Here is an 18,569-nt window from a genome sequence, read left to right on the forward strand (position 1 = left end):
GAAACCACGTGGCCTCCTCAGAAGAAACCTTCTCGTGCCTCCCCACAAAGAAACTCAAGCGTCTTATCGGCATGTTTTCGGTGTAGTGTCGTTAATTAATAGCTTAATTTATTTGGCTTCATGCTGTCCGCTGCCAACTTTTTGAAACATGGCAAGCACACTGGTATTTCCTCGTATAGCACAATAGGCAGCCTTTCCAGCAGCTCCGTATTATTCTGCTCTTTTTGTGATTTATTGTTTTAAGTGTCTGCTTCTATCTTCGTTTTTTTGTCCCGTTTGACAACTACACCTTGGATTACTTTCTATCCTATCGTTATGGGTTTTAACACACAAAAATGCGTTTATTCGAGGAATCAACTCCTTGCCCTGAAGAATTCTTGTGCCGGAGTGATGATGGGGGCCCTATTGTGGATGCAGAGCCGGAGCTAAGGTGAAGGCTAAGCGACTAGCGGCGTTATAAGCCTTCGGTACAGTCCGTAATCATGGGAAATGTGAACTCTCTACCAAATAAGACCAACAAACTGGCTGTGCTGGTGAAAAACATCAAAGCGTACAGGGAGTGCAGTTTGCTGTCTTTTATGGAAACGTGGGTCACGTCTAGCATCCCGGACGCCAACGTGGAGCTACCCGGCCTCAGCGCTGTTAGGGCAGACAGACACACAAAAGCCTGCGGGAAGCGGAGAGGAGGCGGACTCGCTATCTACGTGAACACGAGGTGGAGTAACCCTGGGATGTTTTTCTATGCTCTTCTGGATACTTTTTTCCAACCCAAACATTTCGGGAGTCTCTTGAATGTTTGTCTTTATTATTCAAATGGTCTGAAACACAGATGTCAGGTCACACACAACTTTGTTTATCGCATGGGAAAAATGGGGACTTGACATCTAATATTGTCTGCGCGTTTGTTTTTTTCTTGCCATGACGATTATTTTGAAGGATCTTAGTCCCAATTATAAATAATACATACCCCCTTATGCATTGAGAAAAGCCTCCCTAAAATAAGTTGTAGGACGAGTTACAAAAATTCGAATCGTTGCTTGAAATAAGCACAAATTAATATGGAAAACATGAATGATACAGGAACAGTGTACCATATTAAAAGTTTGCTGCTGCAGGGACGTCGAACTTTTGGCCTAGCGTTGCTAAACTACAACACAGCACCCCGAGGCCATCCTGTTAATCTGTTAATAAACAAAAGTATACTGCTGGAAGTGTGAATTACCCTACGGGGATAATTAAGTATCTATCTAGTCGCAGTGAAACTGTTTGCTACATAGGTTTTGTTAAACTAGCTTTCGGGAGACCTTCATTTTCATCCCTCTCTCTACGCCTGTCTTCTTATTCTTGGTAAGTATTTTACATGAGGTTCATGAAGGATTTTCAACACTTTGTGCCTACACTTCATACTCATTCTCACAGCTATGTATGTGCAAAGCTTGGTCTTTTTACTACTGCCCCTTATTGTAGTGGAGTTGCAATGCACTTTATTCTAGGACAGTTAAAAAAAAAAAATCCTGATGTCAAACGCGCCCCTTTTAGGGGAACCTCATGCCCCAGCCTCATAATTTGAGAAATACTGGCATAATGTAACAAAACACTTAAGACAAACTGGCCAGTTCCACAAAGTTATGCAACTAGTACTCAATTTGTGGGTTATTAGCTGTTCCATTCATCTTTCAGACAAAAAACAGTTTTGAAAATGCATTACATAACACAAGGGGGCGCTGTGGTTCAAGTCGCTGGAAATTTACCATAAGAGAAAGCATGTTTCATATCTATTAATGCAAAGTAAAACCTCCACGGTTGACTAAATTTCCGGGTTATTACCTGCTTAATTCATCTGTTACGCACCCAAAAATGTATGACATTTCAACACGAGGGGGCACTGTGGTTCAAGTTGTGCTTGCATATTTCCATACGAGAGGATGTGTTTCATATATTAATACAGGGTATAAACTCCACATTCTGATTTTTCCTGATACTTCATATAATGGGATATAATTCAGATTCCCCCCAATTAGACTGACTCCAGGACACTAATGCAGTGTAGCCCCTGGATGCCTTACATTTTCACTTCACTAGGTGGCTTTTGTGGCCCCTCTTTACGGTAATTTTGCCACTATTCAATATAGATTCAAACATTGCATTGTAGTATGAGTTCTCAGTATGGCGTCTTCTCGTCGCATCCACCTGCTACTCCACTCGACCGGCTCAAGTCACATCATGCAAAATGTAAATTTCATTTTTAATGTGATTTAATAATTTGCACATATACTACACTTAAGTACCTGTAATATAATGTTTTGTGGTTTTAATGTTTATATGTGCGGCACTGGGGGTTCGGACCGAATTAGCTAAATATCATAGTCTTCTGCTACCTTGCCGTAATGCAGGGGTGTGAAACTAGTTTAACTCGGGGGCCACACGATAGAACAAACATTCTGTCGGGGGCCGGACTAGTAGATTAAAGAGAAAGAAAAAGAGAGAAAGAAATAACAGGAAGAGGGAGGGAAAAGGTGAGAGGGCGGGACAAAGAAAGAAAAAGAGGGAGAGAGCGTGAGAAAAGATAAAAAGTCGTGAGAGGGGGAAAGAAAGGGAGAGGAAGAAAGAAATCCAAAGAGAAATAGAAAGACAGAAGGAGAGAAAAGAAAGTGCGAAGGGTATGAAGAAAGAAAGAGAAAAGGAAAAAAGGAAGTTAGAACAAAAGAGGTTAAAAGACACAGAGCGAGAAAGAGACAAAGAGCAACAAAGGAAGAGAAAAAGAGAGACATATAGAGTGAAAGAGACAGAGTGGGAGAAAAAAGATGGAAAATAAAGAGAGAGAGAGAGAAATAAACACAAGTACAGTGTCTTTGTTTGAGGCACCTGGCTTTGGCAACATCAAGTTGACATATTTCAACCTGCAGCTTGTTTTTCTCTTGCGCTTCTCTGAGTGTTGTCTCGCAGGCCGGATTCAATCCCTTAGCGGGCCTAATGTGGTCCGCGGGCCGCCTGTTCGACAAATATGCCATAAGGCAATTTTACTTTGCGATCCCCACCCAAGAATGGATTAATGCCATATCCTGGGGGGGCTACTGCATTACAATTGATGTATGGTCAGTTATTAAGAAACCTTATGTATTTTCAACATGCGTATTCGGACGTACTGTATATTTAAAGTGAGGAAAAAAAGACATTTAATAAGAAGAATAATGAGCAGAGTTTTCAGTTGCCACTTTACACTTTTAATGGTGTCAGGGTCACATGACCCCATCAAACGCACGTGCTGCTCGCCGCCATCTTTTTAAACTTTTCTAATCCAAATACAAAAAACAATATATGCGGCCTGTGTGTTAATATTTACACGGAAAACAGAGAATAAGCTACATGGTGATTTTAATCTTATGGAAGGGCGGAAAAAAAGAAAATAAATAAGACTAGAAATTCTTTTGTGTCCACATTCACAGCAGGACACAAATCAACTCTGAACTATGTCGCCCCCATGTGGCCAGAGGCGCTATTAGTAGGCAGTTGAGTGATTATTGCCCCCCAAAAAGAGAAAGGAAAGGTAAATGATTTTTTGAATCAATACATACTCTCTGGTCTTTGTGTTTCTTATAAAAGGAGACATTTGGAAAGTTGCTACGTGGATGATTGTACGGCCGGGATGGTGCCGGGGGTTAGCCTCATAGCTTGAGCTCGTTGGCCACCTTTGAGGCAATGTTCTTGAAGGCCATGGACGAGCCCGATATCCGCTTGAAGCGGACGCCGTTGAGGGAGAGACGGGGCAGCTTGCAGACCTCCATCTCCCACTGGACCAGGTTTTCGGCTCGCCCGTCGCCGTGCACGCACAGCAGCAGGAAGCTTTCCTGCTGCTCGTAGTCGCAGTTGTTGGCGTCCAGGACCTTCCGGATCTCCCGCATGATGTCGGCCGGCTCCATGGAGCTGGTGGTCCTCATGCTCCACGTGAAGCGCAGAGAACGTGGCTTGCCGTCCTTGCCGTCGCCCTTGGCCTCGCCGGGCACGTGGCGGCTGCGGAAAGACGCGGTCGGGCGTCCCGTAAAACGTGACGGGCAGCGAATGGGGCAGGGACTTTCAGGTCATATGGGTAAATACAGAGACCCCGTCGCTACTTTGCGCTCCGGTTATTACTTCGCGGATTTTGAATACATTTGATTTGTCTTTATCGTCATTGATATCAACGTAACATTAAGTGTGGTCAGAAGAGACCATACAGCTAACACTGGGCGGGTTGTACGTGTGTATTTATAGAAGGCGGGCGTGACTACCTGCGTGCGCAGCTGTGATAGGCTGGTGTAAGTCAATGTCTCCAAACCAAAACAAACTGGGAAGCATAGCAGCCGCGAGCTTATAGCAGCCCGTTACCTTGAGAAGAAATTCATCATTTAAATCGGACTCAGAAAAAAACAAAAAGAGGGCAGAGAAATGGTAATCACTTGCAGGTGCTCCGAGGATTATTATCGCGTTGGTGAAGCGACTGAGGCTAAGCAAATAACCCTCACAAGCTACACCCCTGTGGAGCCTGTATTTCAGCAACACCAGGTCCATTACCCATGAAACGGGTGACCTATAGCTACAACTGGTGGGAAACCGCTACGTTCAGGACTGTTTTATTTTATCATCACTGCGGAGATCTGGCATAGCTAGCCGGCCGCTCTCTAAATTGCTTTCTTACACTGAAATGAGAAGTAATCGAATTTTATATAATGACAATAAAAACATTCACTTAACTGCAATTCTGTATTCTTATTTGTAGATCTATGGTTTTTAGTTTTTGTCAGTCGGTCATGACGTCATCTAGAGTTTTTATGAAGATGTGAAGCCTCAATGCGGATTTTCCCTTTTCACGAGTGGTTCGAGTCCTCATTAACCGCGACAAAACGAGGGATCTCTGTATTGGAATGTGACAGTATGCTAATTTGTGGCAACAAAAGCTTTAATGGGACTGGAAAATATCCACTCTAAATCTTGATGTGTGCCCAAAGATTTCACTAAGTGGTCAAACGATACAATTCTGAGAAATTGTGACCACAAAATTAAGGTTTATGGAAAGAGGAAAATGCTCATGAAAATTTAACTAAATAGTAGTTTGTGGCCATGATAGGCTCATTTGCTCACGCGAAACATGTGAATAAAAATTTATTTTAGCGCAATAAAACACATTTGTTAACATAAAATCCGGACGCAGATTTTATTTTGTAGCAGGAAAATAAAATAAACTGTGCAAGATTATAATTTAAGAGAAACAAAAAGATTTTGCAAATCTGTGGCAATACAACTTGATGGAATTTATTTTAATATAACAATAAATAAGATAAATGTTTCATTTTAAAACAAAACAACGTTGTCAAAAATGAAGCTTTAACTCGAGTTTAGCCTTCGAAAAGCGGAGTTAACTCGAGTTAAAGCTTTAACTTTGAAAGCCTCAAGATATTTTACAAATTTTTAACTTGTATAAAAATAAATATGATCAAATTTGACAGAACTATTTTAAAAAAAATAATTGGAGTCGTAACTCAAGTTTAAGTTTGGAAAATATTCACGTTAATGCTGTCAAACAAGGAGCTGTGACTATAGTCTAGGTATTAAAAAGCTCCAAGTTAACTCGAGTTAAAACTTTTCACTTTGAGAGCAATAAAATATTTTGTACAATTTATATTACCATACAAATAAATATGATAAATTATCTTAAAAAAATGAGACTGTAACTCCAGTTAACTCGAATTAAAGCTGTAACTAGAGCAATAAGGAATTTCACAGAGTTTAAATAAAAATGTTACATTTATTTTAAAAACACTACTGTCAAAAGCTGCAACTTTAATTTAAGTATTAAAATGCTCCAAGTTAACTCAAGTTAAAGCTTTGACTTTGAGAGCAATGAGAAATTTCAGAATGTAAATATAAAAATGATAGATTTTAAAAAAAGAATGATGCTGTCAAATTTGAAGCTGTAGCTCAAATTTAGCCTTTTAAAAGCTCTAAGCAAAATCGGCTTCAACTTCACTCAAGAATAATTATTATTAATTATTTTCTGAAAAACAGTGCTGTCAAACTTGAAGCCATAACTCAAGTTTAGGTTTCAAAAAAAAATTAAGTTAACTCTAGTTAGAACTTTGAGAGCAAAAAGATATTTTAAATAACTTGTATTCATATAAAAATAATACTATTTTTTTTAAAAAAACTGAGTTTAGGCTTTAAAAATCTCTGCATTAACTCCGGTTAAAGCTTACATTTTGAGGGCAAATGGAAAACAAACCCTACAAAGTTCCAAAGTCTTACCAAAAGTGGCTAGGAATACCAATTTATAACCATAAAAAGCTCCTTTGTATTCACAATATGGGATTTTGTTAACATAACATTAAGTACTGCCAGTGGTAAAATATTCATACCTGTCCTAAATCGTCTATTTGAGATGTTTGTTTTCTTATTTCTGGGCAAACGCTATGCTAAATGCAAATCACGGTCACATTTATTAATAAACTCAGCTAACTTTTACTAAATTTTTCGCAAATACGGATTCTTGAGGACAAAAATCCTGACTCATAATGACAAAATATTCACTTGTGATGTTGCCACAAATAATTGTTTTCATAGTTGACGAGCTTACAAGCTGAAATGCGTCTTTTTTTATACATTGCAGAAAATCAAAGCAAATTTCATCAACCCAAGACCGATCATGCTGCAGCGGGAAAGAGGTTGGGGGGGCGGGGGTCATGGGAAGGGGCGCTCGGATGCTCGTTCGTATATCGGACGTCCCAAGATCATCAAAGCGACATGCAGAAAGTGCAAAATCACAACAGCAAAATAGAGCGTGACGGCATCATGCAGCCAAAGAAGGCATTGGCAAAATGTCTTGGAAGAAAGGGACGAAACGATGGAGAACGGGCAGTATTGACGGTTTAACCCCTTTCACGCCGTCTTTTAGGCGAAATCTGCACACGTCGGAGAGCAGGTGAGCTTTGTGTGCCGTGAGGTAAGATTCACACATCTATCTTTAGAAGCTTTCACACAACTCTCATGAGGAAAAACACTCCATCTGGTGTTAATTTTGTGTTGGGTAACTATGTTCTCAATTGATTAAACCTCCATTATTTAATCCAAAGCAATGATCCTTGTACCCAGACACAGCGGTGACCCCGAAAAGCAGATTTTTTTCCGCACAGCGACGGCGTGAAAGGGGTCAGTGCCACCTGACGCGATTTGTTTTCCAGAGGGGTGGGAACGTTCGGGTTAGCTCACCTTGAGCCCTCGAGTCTCCCGTTTCTCTCAAGTTCTGTGGAGACTCTGAGGGGGGGCGTGAGGAGACGAAGACGAGGAAGAAGACAAAAAAAAACAAGAAAATGATGTGGATTGTGAGCGTGTTTAAACACAAGAAGAAAAAAAACTTGGGGGGAAGAAAGGCCTTAAACTATGCTCGAGAAATCTGTTGACGGAGGCAAAAACACAAAAAATGTCCGCTTTGACTTTGTTAAGTGAATAGGTGCGCTGATGATTATTGTATGGCTGATAACTGATCCCTTGCATTGTAAAAATTCGCATATTTTGATTTTTATAAATCCTGATCTTTTTTTTTTTTAAATAACATCACTTTTCTCACCTACACTCTCTCAAATGTCTTAATTTTTTTACATCAGACAAAATCTGTGGCTGTCCTTAGAACAATGACTATGTTTACATGCAGGCAATAATCGGATTGAAAACAGAGTGTTTGATTTCTGGGGCAATCCTAATGAAAACAAACAAATGGAATTAAAATGACTTTCCTTCGACAGTAAATAATGACTTCATTCATGTAAGTCATCGAATTCAACAAAATTATCGTTTCTTCAGCACTCCGAATGTACGCCCTATTATTGAGTCTTGTGTGTTTACAGGATTTGCTCATATGTAGCTAGCAGAAAGCATAGACTTACACTATATATGAAGGGATACAACTGTGACATTTTGGTGAGAATACCGAATTTGGTGTGTATCATTAGTCTCTGTACTAAATGTCCCAAAGCGCATTAGGAGCATAAAAATGTCCCAGAAGCTACAATCAGTGCTGTTGCAGCAGAGCGTGCACCAAATGACATATTTAGAGTACCAACCAAGCCTGTCCCTGCTTAGCTTTCAGAGATCGAACATTCTCAGGGTGGTATGGCCATAAACAGGTAGGCCATGGCTTTACATAAATGGAATACTGGCGATCAGATTATTGCCTGTATGTAAACATACCCAATAAGAAGGAAGGTGAGATTGGTGGGGAAAAGTATCTGTTTACTTTGGAAAATCTTGAACATTCATAGAGCCGCTCAAAAATTCAGGAAATGGGGGCCTTCATTATCTTTTGTAATGTGAAAAAAGGAGTGACTATTTTAGAATGTTTTATAGTAAATTACATTGATGCGTTTTGATCTTGTAGTTTAAGTTAAACCAATCCAGAAAATAAGACTTTCAGTGGGTGAGCAAACCCCTACCCAAAAAAAACCGGCCTGGAAAAGGCTGTACTTTCCCAAGACACACCACAGGAAGCGGTGCCTCTACATCCCAGGCGGTCAAAGAAACCGTGAATAATATTGTTGAATCGGGCCCCAAAAAGGCAAACGTAATTCGTGGACCGAGCATATGTGGCGCCTGTGTTTGTGTGTGTTTTGGGCAGCCAGGCGGCGTGTTAGTGGCGTGCCAGCGGGTTGCGACAGCACAGGCAATACTGGTCCTACCTTTTGGTAAACCTGAACGACATGTTTCTATAACAGAACCACACACAAGAACAACAGAGACACAGTGTCAAACGATGGCCCGTATGGAGGCAGCGGGAAGAAAGCAGGGATGGATGGTGGCAGAGGAAAACACGGGAGGGGGACGAGGTACGAACAAAACGAAGAATAATCACACTAATATTAACAATTTGGCCATTTTTGTATTTCTGTTTCACCTTATCTATGCAGCCGTGTATAAAAAAGGTGTATGCAATGCAAAAACCCAAAATCTACATGCTTTTTTGATAAAAATTCAATTTGTCCGATTAAACCAGGAGAAAAAAAACAAGCATCCTGCTGCCTTTTTTAACCCTAACCTCAATTTGAACCTGTTTATATGAAAATGGGTTGGTTTTTTTCCCCGGTAAGGCGGCAATTTGAGCCGGAAAATTAGTAAAATTTTTCTTTAACTCCATCTGTTTTGTTTGAATAAAAACATTTAAAAATATTATACTTTACAATCTATACAAGATAAAATAAATCCCCTAATTTCGACCAAAATCTAACAAAGAAGTACCGGTAAAAGGATGTTAAAGAAAGAACACACCCAAATATTTGATATTGTTTTTGGGGTGAGGTTTTGGATTATTGTACTTAATCAAATTACCATCGAAAAGGTTTTTTTCTGGAAATAATCTCTCGATGCCAACTTAAAGGGAAAATAATTGAAAGGGGAAAAAAACTATTTTACATAACAATTTGGAAGTTTTGGGAGGAAGATTTGAGATTGTACCTCATAAATTTATTATTGAAAAATTCTGTAAGATTGTCTAGCAATAATTTGACTTATCAAGAAAAAAAAAATTCACATTGAAGGTAAAAACTCACTTAAACATTAACAAATTATTTTCCATTAGGATTTGAGAGTTTACTTCATAATTTTTTTATCCTTTTCTCGTAATATTTTGACTTTAAAAAAATGTTAAAAAAAAAATAAAATAAATTTAAACCCAAAAATGGTTAAAAAAATAAACATTTTGAAATAGTTTTTCCGTTAATAGAGATTATTTCCCATCATAAACATTATGATGGTAAAATTAAAACTAAGTTTTTTTCCTTACGTATATGACTGTAGTTTTTCTCCAAAATAAAGCAAAAACATTTTTCTGTATATACATTTTTTAACGTAAATGAAGAAAAAACCTACAAGTTTCCAAAAATAAAAGACTGCATTACGCGTAAACTTTCTATAATTCAAAGAAGCCTGACGATGAAGGTATAGCTACATTAAAGCTACCTATATTAAGCTAGGCTATACATTTCAGCCTAAAATTACCTCTTTTGTGTCCCCTTCTCAATGCTGAAGTTTTTCCTTGCCCACATGCAGGTTTTAGATCAGGGGATGTCACCCTTTGACACTTTTTGTGATTAAGGGCTACAAGAATAAATAGGACTCAATTTGGCAAAAAATCAGGATTTTTTTTTTCTATTTTTGCTCTGAGTAGGCATTACCCGTCTACCGTTTAGAACGCCACCCGCTGCGCGTCATGATCACGTCGCGTGCTGATCGTCTCGGCAAAATAAACCGAACCCGAGATCGTCTTACCTTCGCGTTAACTTGGAGGTGATCTTGGAGAAGAGGTTGCTGGTGGCGCGGCTGCGGGACTGCGAGAGCGGCGAGGCGTCGTGTGAGAGCGTTGGCGAAGCGGGCGGCCCGTTATACGTTGCCGTGCGCCGGTCCCGCAGTTGCCCGCCGTGGAAGGTGCTGCGGCTGGCCGTGCCGCGCGGGAAACGCAATCGATCGGGCGTGGTGGCGTTCGCCACGCTGTGAGTCGACGCCACCGGGTTGCGTTGGCCGCCCGGGGACACGGACACGCTGCCGACACAAAGCAAGAGTCGGTGAGAGTAAGGAAAATATCAAATAAAATAAGGACGAGGTTTTAAAAAGAGGGCAGAGGAGGAATGGAGAAAACATCAGGAAAAGAAAATCCAACCACAAATACCGTATTTTCTAAGGCGCACCCAAAAAAATTTTTTGAATGTGCACTGTATAATCCGGTAGGCTTTATATGCAAAGAAATTGGAATTTTGGTACCGTACTTTTGCTATAATAAATCAGTCTTTGCATTTTATTGCTGAGCACCATTGCATAACAATAGTGGCAAGTGATAGCTAACCAAATATAAACATTAAAAGCATCAAATCCTAACCAACCAGGCTTACATTGGATGCATACGAGCTCAAACTCCGATCACGGCAGGGGGTGCACCGAATCTTAGACGTTTAATTCTACAAAAATTGTAAAAAAACAATACGATTTTAACCCATTTCAGTTCAACAAACTCTCAAATCTCCAAAAATTCCAATTGAGTAACCGTAAGAGAAAAAAGGAGTCTCGAAGGGAACCAGCTGTTCTTTTACAAGAGCCGGGTGTTGTCAAAACTCAGCCCTCATTCGCCTTTTCTTTCGGGCACATTAACAAATACTATTCGTAATCGCCACCTAAATATATGGTAGTGGCTATGAATGGTGATATGATCCGAAAAGGTATGACGTTAAAAACTCGGAGAGCAGAAAACCGCGCCGCTGAACCACGGCGGTTTGTGTTATGTTGCCAAAAGTAAAGCACCGCTTTTGACCATCAGCAACGATAACGGCAAAATAATCTATTACATTACCTCGTTACCGAAAAAAATAGCGCCGTTACGCAATGCCCAACTCTTATTCTAGATCTCATGTGCGGTCCCTTCTCAAAGTTTTTTCATTTTCCACATGCTGAGGTTTTGAGCTTTTCCTTGCCCTCATGTAGGTTTTAGATCGGGGGATGGTGTCATAATAGTCTGGAGTCTGAAATCATCTGTGGTCTGTGCAGCCCTTAGAGACTTTGTGCTTAAGGGGTTTTTAAGGGTTATTGTTCTATCTTCGTTATTCATTATCCATTATCCGTTATCGGTCAGTTCATAATACGCTCCAAAGCCTAGGAGCCGGGACACTTACTCTCAGCCACAAGGCCAAGCTAAGGTCCTAGCCCTAAAGCCTTGCTGCGATCATTGCGAATGCACCGTTCCCGGAGGTACTGCAATACCGGGCCGATGCGTGGAGTGGACAGAGCAAGCTCCTATTCCATCTCCGGAATGCAAAAATGAAAGATCATGGCTACTACACTTCATAGATAGAGTGAGAACGAATTCATGATCATGGTCGTTCGAAACATTCACGTCGTTGAAGCGCTATACAAATAAACATGACTACACCCACTTGGGATACAGACGACCTATGAAAAGGCATTAGGTCTTCTCATTATCACACTATTTTAGTCACGGTACTAGACATGATGGAAAAATTAGAAAAGGGAAAGCGATTAAAAATTGATGTAAAATTTTTCTCAGCTCAAACTTGCGTGCGGCCTCATGATTATATCTTTCAGGACGACCAAATTACTTTCTACAAACCCTTTCTCTTCATTCAGTTGAGAACGACTGAATCACTTCCCACAATGCCTTGCTATTCATTCATTTCAGAATATTGTGCGCTTTGTTAAGATTTTCCAAATCGGCGATTCAATACTGTATTTCAATGGAAGATTTTTCAGTTGTCACGTTGACTGTTTTTAAGTGCAATATCCCGGTTATGTTCAGTTTTACTTCAGATGCTCTTGACTTAATTCTAAAACAGTTACACACAGAATAAGTACTTTATTTGCCAAAGAATTATCTTAAATGGACAAAATTTATTTACTTCATTTATGTTTGTGCAGTTAAAGGTTTTACATTGTTCCGTTTTACTTACACTTGACTTCAGTCCCATAACTTGCAATGGAAGATTTTTTAGTTGTCACGTTGACTGTTTTAAGTGCAATTTCACTTGGTTTAAGTACAATAGCCCGGTTGTGTATAGTTCTTGTTTCAGATGTAAATATTTTACTCTAGAGGTGAACACATAACACATATATATATACATTTTTTTTCTCTCTCTAATCATCAGTCCTTATATTGTATATTTCTTTGCCAACTGGAGTGCAACCGTAACTTTGTTGTAGACATACAATGATCATAAAGGTGATTCTGATTCATAGCAGTCAAAACCTTATGCCCTTCCGGGTCAAACGATGGTCTGATAACATAAACTTGCCTACCTTTACACACATACAAATTAATGTGCGCCACCCATGGACTAAACAAAAAAAACATTCAAAGACATACATACATTTTAGCTCCTAGTGGCTTTCTAGAAAACAAATTTCTACATGTAAGCATATAAGGTTATTCGGCCCTCAGGAGACCCCTGCTTTATATGGTCACACGAAAAACACGGGTGACTATTTTGGCATGTATTTTTTTTTTTAACTGTTCAAAAAATAATGTTTAAAATTCAAACGTCTGTCTTAATAAACATTTCTTAGTTGAAATATGTACAAGCCAAGGAAGCGGTTGCTTTCACATGCGGGTTGGTATCAGTGAGAGGCTGGACGGCAGGCGCAAACATCAGGAGAAGACGGGTAACGTTCTGGGGAGTGGATTAAAGGGGTCACCAAAACCCCCCCACCAGTGATCTTACTTTGCAGAGCAGTAGTCCAGCTCGTAGTAGGAGTGTGGCAGCGTGGCCCAGCCGGCCTGGCAAGCGTACAAGTGGCCCGGCGCCGTGCACCTCATGGAAGGTGAAGGGCTGACGGCACGGACCACGGAGCTCGTGCTAACCCGCCGTGCAACCCCACCCGCGCAAAACCCCCCACGCGGACAGAAATCAAACGAGATAGTGAGAGAGAGAGGAGAACAAAAGCCAGAAGCCGTAAAAAGCGAAAAAAAAGGTGATTCCTGCCCTAACTTGTATGGCGCTCTCACCTGTTCTCCTTTCCGTTGGGAATAACCGAGAGTCGGTCAGTGTTGTTGCGATCGCTGCACACGTACGTGTTTCGGCGTGTCATCCCTGCGGACGCTGTGTTGTTCTGTGATGGGAATATGAAAATGATTTTATATAGTATTTAAAAAGGATGTAGAAGTATTGATACCAGGAATATGTGACAATACAAGATGTATTTTGGCCCGTCTCAAGTCCGCAAGATTTTTAAAATTATTTTATACTGTTTAATTTTTGCACTCTTCTAATATTGTATTTAATTCTAATTATACTGTATATTAAAACATGTTTTACGTGAATGATGGAAGATTTCTATATAAAAAAATAGGCTACTGGAGGTGTCGGAATAATATAGGCTCCTTTGAACTTAATGCACGAATTTTGAGGATTTTTTATTTAGTTTTTTTTTATGATTATTGATAGAGCCATTTGAAAAAACTGCTTTATATGATCATATCGAAATATATTTGTTAGGTTTTCAGAAGGTTCAATTAGACGATAGGCAGCCTTAAATTTTAAAAAATGAATAATGAAAATCAACATTCAATCAGTCCGGTCCCTGGCTTGTAGCCAAACTTTTAATTTGGCCATCTATCCATTCGACTTTGACACCCTTGGTACGAGTAATCACATTAGTGGTTGAAACATTTTCATTCACAAACATTGCCCTATTATTATTATAACCTAGGCCAGTCTCGAAGCACTATGTTGTAAATAAGGGGTCCTCTTTATCCTGACATCTTTTCATCCTCGAGTCTATGTTTATCCTCGAGTGTCCTGGCCTGTCATGTCTAATCTAAATGCATACAATGCATCACAAATTTCATATCAACAACAATTAAGACAATTTAATTCAACTAGTATAGACTGCCCACTACTGGCGGTTGCAGAATGAAGTGCTACAAATTTGAATTTATATTAATATTGAGAATAATTTCACGCAATGTTAAGTAATCAAACAAAATAAACAATACATTTTTGGGAGGATGGGAGTTGTATGTACAAGCGGCATTGATATTTCCTGTTGGTATCGATAACTACTCAATAGTTAAGTATTAAAAAGGGGAATCATTCATAAAATCTTGCTATACATTAGGTATAGAAAAATGAGTATTTACATCTTATTTATCAACTTATTTTGGAAGTATGTTTTTGCTTAATATTATTGCAGTATTTTTCATTAAACTATTGTTCTGATGCACTTGCACCTTAGGCCCGTCTTCAAACACTACCTTGTAAATATTCTTGTCTATTTATTTTGAGATTGTTTTACTTTTAGTCTTGGTTAAAAATATGACCTGATTATTAAGTTCTGTAGTGTGAACTTAGACTTAGTTTTCACTTTAAAGTATTGCATTTTTATCCTGGAGTGCCACGCCAAATCTCGGTGTACAAAACGTTATCAATGACAAGAAAGACAATTCTAATTCTAATATTAGAGGTATTCATAATAAAGTATCCTGTTAGCTCATAAGCATCGCTTCTTGTGATCTGGTGAGATCATCTCCACTCACCGTGTGCCCGACAGTGCCGGCTTTCCTCCGGTCTGGTATGTCAGCCTTGTTGGGGTTGTTGGCGTTGCCCAATAGTGGGCTGGCGGGAGGTGCCCCGCGACTGCCTGTGGCACCGGATTTGCGCAGCTGCACTCCGCCATCGTCCTTCCCATTGTCGACCGCAGCGGTTTGGCTGCGTTTGGGGTGGCCGGTGCCGGCTGTTGCATTCTGGCCAACTGAAGAAGGGACGCGGTTTTAATAGACTCTAAAAAACAAAAATTTGGAAACATCGCGACTGCAGACCTTGCTCGCTGTAGCGCCGCTGCTTGTGGTTTGACGACACACTCCGCTGGACTTTGAGGTGCGAGGGCGATTGGCCGTTAAGTTCGCTGTTGGGTCTGGGCTTGGCAAGTGACGCGTTGCTGCTGGATGCCGACTCGCCGGGTTCCGGCTGGGGGGGTCAAAAGTCAGGAGAGGGGCTGGTCGAAAATGACGGACGAGAGACGGTTTTGCGCTTACCTCTGAAGCCTTCCTGCCCAGCAGCAAGTAGGTGGCGGTGATCTCGTCGTACTTCATCTTGGCCAGAGACTCTTGGATCTCGTCCAAGTTGTAGCCCATGCCCACCATTACGTCTGTGCAGACACCAAAAAAATTATATTTATTTTTTATTCCTTATTCTTGCACAATATTTGTATTCATATTTTATTCTTTATTCTTATTTTTTTCAAAATGTTGATATTTTCTGACAGACCTACAACTTAGGCCAGTCTAAAACCTTATAGATATTGTTTCTCCCAGGGGTTGGCAACCTAAAATGTTGAAAGAACCATATTGGGGGAATAAAACATCTGTTAAGCGGTAAAAAAATAAAAGCTTCATACAAGGAAGGCAACACACTGTGTTCATCTTTATATTCTTTAGAAACATTAAGAGTGTTTGTATGTTCTCCTAGAGAAACCATATCATTTTCCATTACAAACATATTTGAAAACGCACCAAGGAGAGCTGACCCCCCTGTCTATCCTAATATACATTTGTTTTTCCTTTTAGTTCTTTAATTATATGTTTATCCTGGAGTGCCACGTCTAATCTTGTTGTGAACAACACACTATGTTATAATCAATGCCGATAAAGACCATTCTTTTCTGAAAATTTAAAGTGACCCATCGTATTTATTTATCGATTATTTTGGTGTCTTGCAAGTTTACTATATTTCAAAATCGAATTCAATGAGATAAGATGATAAATTAACCAACTTGTTTTTGGGGTGTGGAGGGCAGCACTAAAATTGCCACAATTATTGTAATAATGTTCCTAAACTATTCATATTTTATTTATTGACTTATGTGGGAATTGTGTTGATGCTAAATGTTATTGCACTACTTTTTATTCCACTATGACTACGGAACATTGAACTTACAAATTGTAAATATTTTACCCATTTATTCTTCTATACTTGTATTTCATTTTCTCTTGTAAGTCTTTAATACATGTTTATTTTGTTTATCCTGGAGTACCTTGACTAATCTAATTGCAAACAATGTTCACTATGCCATTATCAATTACAATAAACATGTTTCTATTCAGGTGAATTGGCCGGTCCAAATTGTCCCTAGGTGTGAATGAGCGAGTGAGTTGTCTGTCCCTGTGTGCCCTGCGATTGGCTGGCAACCATTTCAGGGTGTCCCCTGCCCACTGCCCGATGATTGCTGGGATGGGCTCCAGCACCCCCGCGACCCTACTGAGGATAAGCGGTGCAGCTGATGAGATGAGAGATGTTTCTATTCTATTCAAGATGCACTTTGTAAAATTTTAATCCGTCTATCATTTTGTACTAAATTTCCTTTTTACATTTAATGTTTTTATTATTCAATAAATACTAAATACTGCTGTTATGTTGCAGTGATGCATAGCGATGATGATGATGGCTTTAATTTTTAATTGACCCAATAATGGCGAATGCAGTGAGGCGAGTTCCAACTGATGTCCCGCTCTTAAAATGTACCCCGACAGCCTACTTAAGTCCGAAATGTAGGTCTGACTCTTATATCAGTCATTTTCACTGAATGCTAAAACAATATGTGGCCAGATGCTATGTGTCCAAACAGTTTTAGTGGTTTCTCGTTTTGTCCACGTGCAGTGTGTGAAGCCTGTCAAAATCCAGCAATGCAATACGTGCATTATTTAAAGGAAAGGGATTCCTCACTCTGCCACCCATGTTTTGCCTCTCCTCACCCAGATGCAGTTATATAAGCCAACATCCCCCCACCTCCAACAAGCCCTTATCCAGGACACGATGCTAGCGTGAGGGGAGGGGAGTCGGGGAAGTTCTCTGCCTTTTGCCTCCAACAGCTTGTGCTTACTTATTCATCATCACGTTTTCTTTTTAGTTGCTGGAATAACAAGAAGCATGCAAGAGAGCAAGCAAGCCAGAGAGAGTGAGAGCCCCGGGCCACAAAACGACACCTCACGCAAAACCCATCTTACGCAACGCCAAGATCAGTTGAAGATCGCCATATTTAACCATATCAACTTTTGAGAGCATTTGAAGGCAACATGAAGTGACCTCTATCCAGATTTCCAGTGGAGCACGTTGGCTTAGCAAAATAAACATTTGAAATACATCCCATAAGACATCCATGAAGTCAGCTGTACCTATTCTCTTCTGATCAGTGATGTCCAGCTCAGGTTCCACATAAGGCTTTAGCTCGTCTTCTTCGAATCCGGCATTGATCCAGCGATCCTTCATGATTTGCTGCGTCAAAAAACAAAGCAAAAGCTAATTTTAGATTGTTGTTGGATGTTCTTTTCTGTGTGCTACCTCTACCTCCGTGATGTCTATGCTGTTTGTTTTGATGTTCCACTAATCAGATCAATAGCTTGGAGAGATTTTAATCAGCCGGGAGAAGAACTAATTATTATTGATTCTGCTTGGATTGAAGCGGACCGCATTATGGGATGATGCCAGTCAGGATGGACAAAATGGCTGCTTTCATGTTTTTAGGTCATTTTCTTTCATTGCCCCATAAAAAAAATGTAAAATATTAAACTACCACAATATGCCAAAATATTTTGAAGCTTTATTGTCATGACAACAAAACACGTTTCTTCATATTTGCCCACATGCAAAAAAAAAATTCAAAACAGGAACAAACTAGATTTCTGCATATATTGAATTATTCTTAGTAATGTTATGAGAAAAAAAAAAATCTGATAAAAAAAGTTTTGTTTAGTAAATGTAAGAAATGTTTAGTTATTGGCGCTCCATCTTGTGGCCATTAAGTTGGAAAATATGACATTTTAAAGAACAATGCTTCAAATTTTTTTTTTTAGATATCATTGGTATTGGTACTTGTTATCTCTAATAATTATTATTTGAGTATGAACACTGTGTTTTTATTTTCAACCTGGTAGCAACAAACATATTACAACATGATCAAATCACCTGTAATGAAATAAGAAATGATGGGTTGAAGCCAAACTCTTCTAAGAGACCCATACCCAAAATAACTTTGGACGTTTCTTCTATCAATCATGT

At 39.6% G+C, this 18,569-nt stretch overlaps 1 protein-coding gene and 1 pseudogene across 11 annotated transcripts in view; both read right to left on the minus strand.

Annotated features, from left to right (window-relative positions):
* Positions 1-3,201: 3,201 nt before the first annotated feature.
* The window catches only part of mark3a (MAP/microtubule affinity-regulating kinase 3a), a 40,502-nt gene continuing 25,134 nt past the window's right edge, over positions 3,202-18,569 (minus strand). For 3 of the 11 annotated variants that reach the window (XM_088353662.1, XM_088353658.1, XM_088353657.1), the window contains exons 10-19: positions 17,687-17,786; positions 15,551-15,663; positions 15,335-15,482; positions 15,053-15,267; positions 13,523-13,626; positions 13,239-13,373; positions 10,288-10,557; positions 8,703-8,729; positions 7,240-7,284; positions 3,202-4,011 (exon numbers count right to left, since the gene is read on the minus strand). In XM_088353662.1, the coding sequence (XP_088209788.1) occupies positions 3,666-4,011; positions 7,240-7,284; positions 8,703-8,729; positions 10,288-10,557; positions 13,239-13,373; positions 13,523-13,626; positions 15,053-15,267; positions 15,335-15,482; positions 15,551-15,663; positions 17,687-17,786 (1,503 nt within the window). In that variant the 3' untranslated portion in view covers positions 3,202-3,665. The remainder of the gene's footprint in view (positions 4,012-7,239; positions 7,285-8,702; positions 8,730-10,287; positions 10,558-13,238; positions 13,374-13,522; positions 13,627-15,052; positions 15,268-15,334; positions 15,483-15,550; positions 15,664-17,686; positions 17,787-18,569) is intronic. The other 8 variants (XM_088353664.1, XM_088353663.1, XM_088353668.1 and 5 more) reach the window with 6 other exon arrangements.
* Positions 11,733-11,863, minus strand: LOC148352166 (U2 spliceosomal RNA; annotated as a pseudogene).

This window comes from Urocampus carinirostris, chromosome 15, assembly GCF_059441175.1.
Source record: "Urocampus carinirostris isolate Australia breed hairy pipefish chromosome 15, RoL_Ucar_1.0, whole genome shotgun sequence".
Lineage (NCBI taxonomy): Eukaryota > Metazoa > Chordata > Actinopteri > Syngnathiformes > Syngnathidae > Urocampus > Urocampus carinirostris.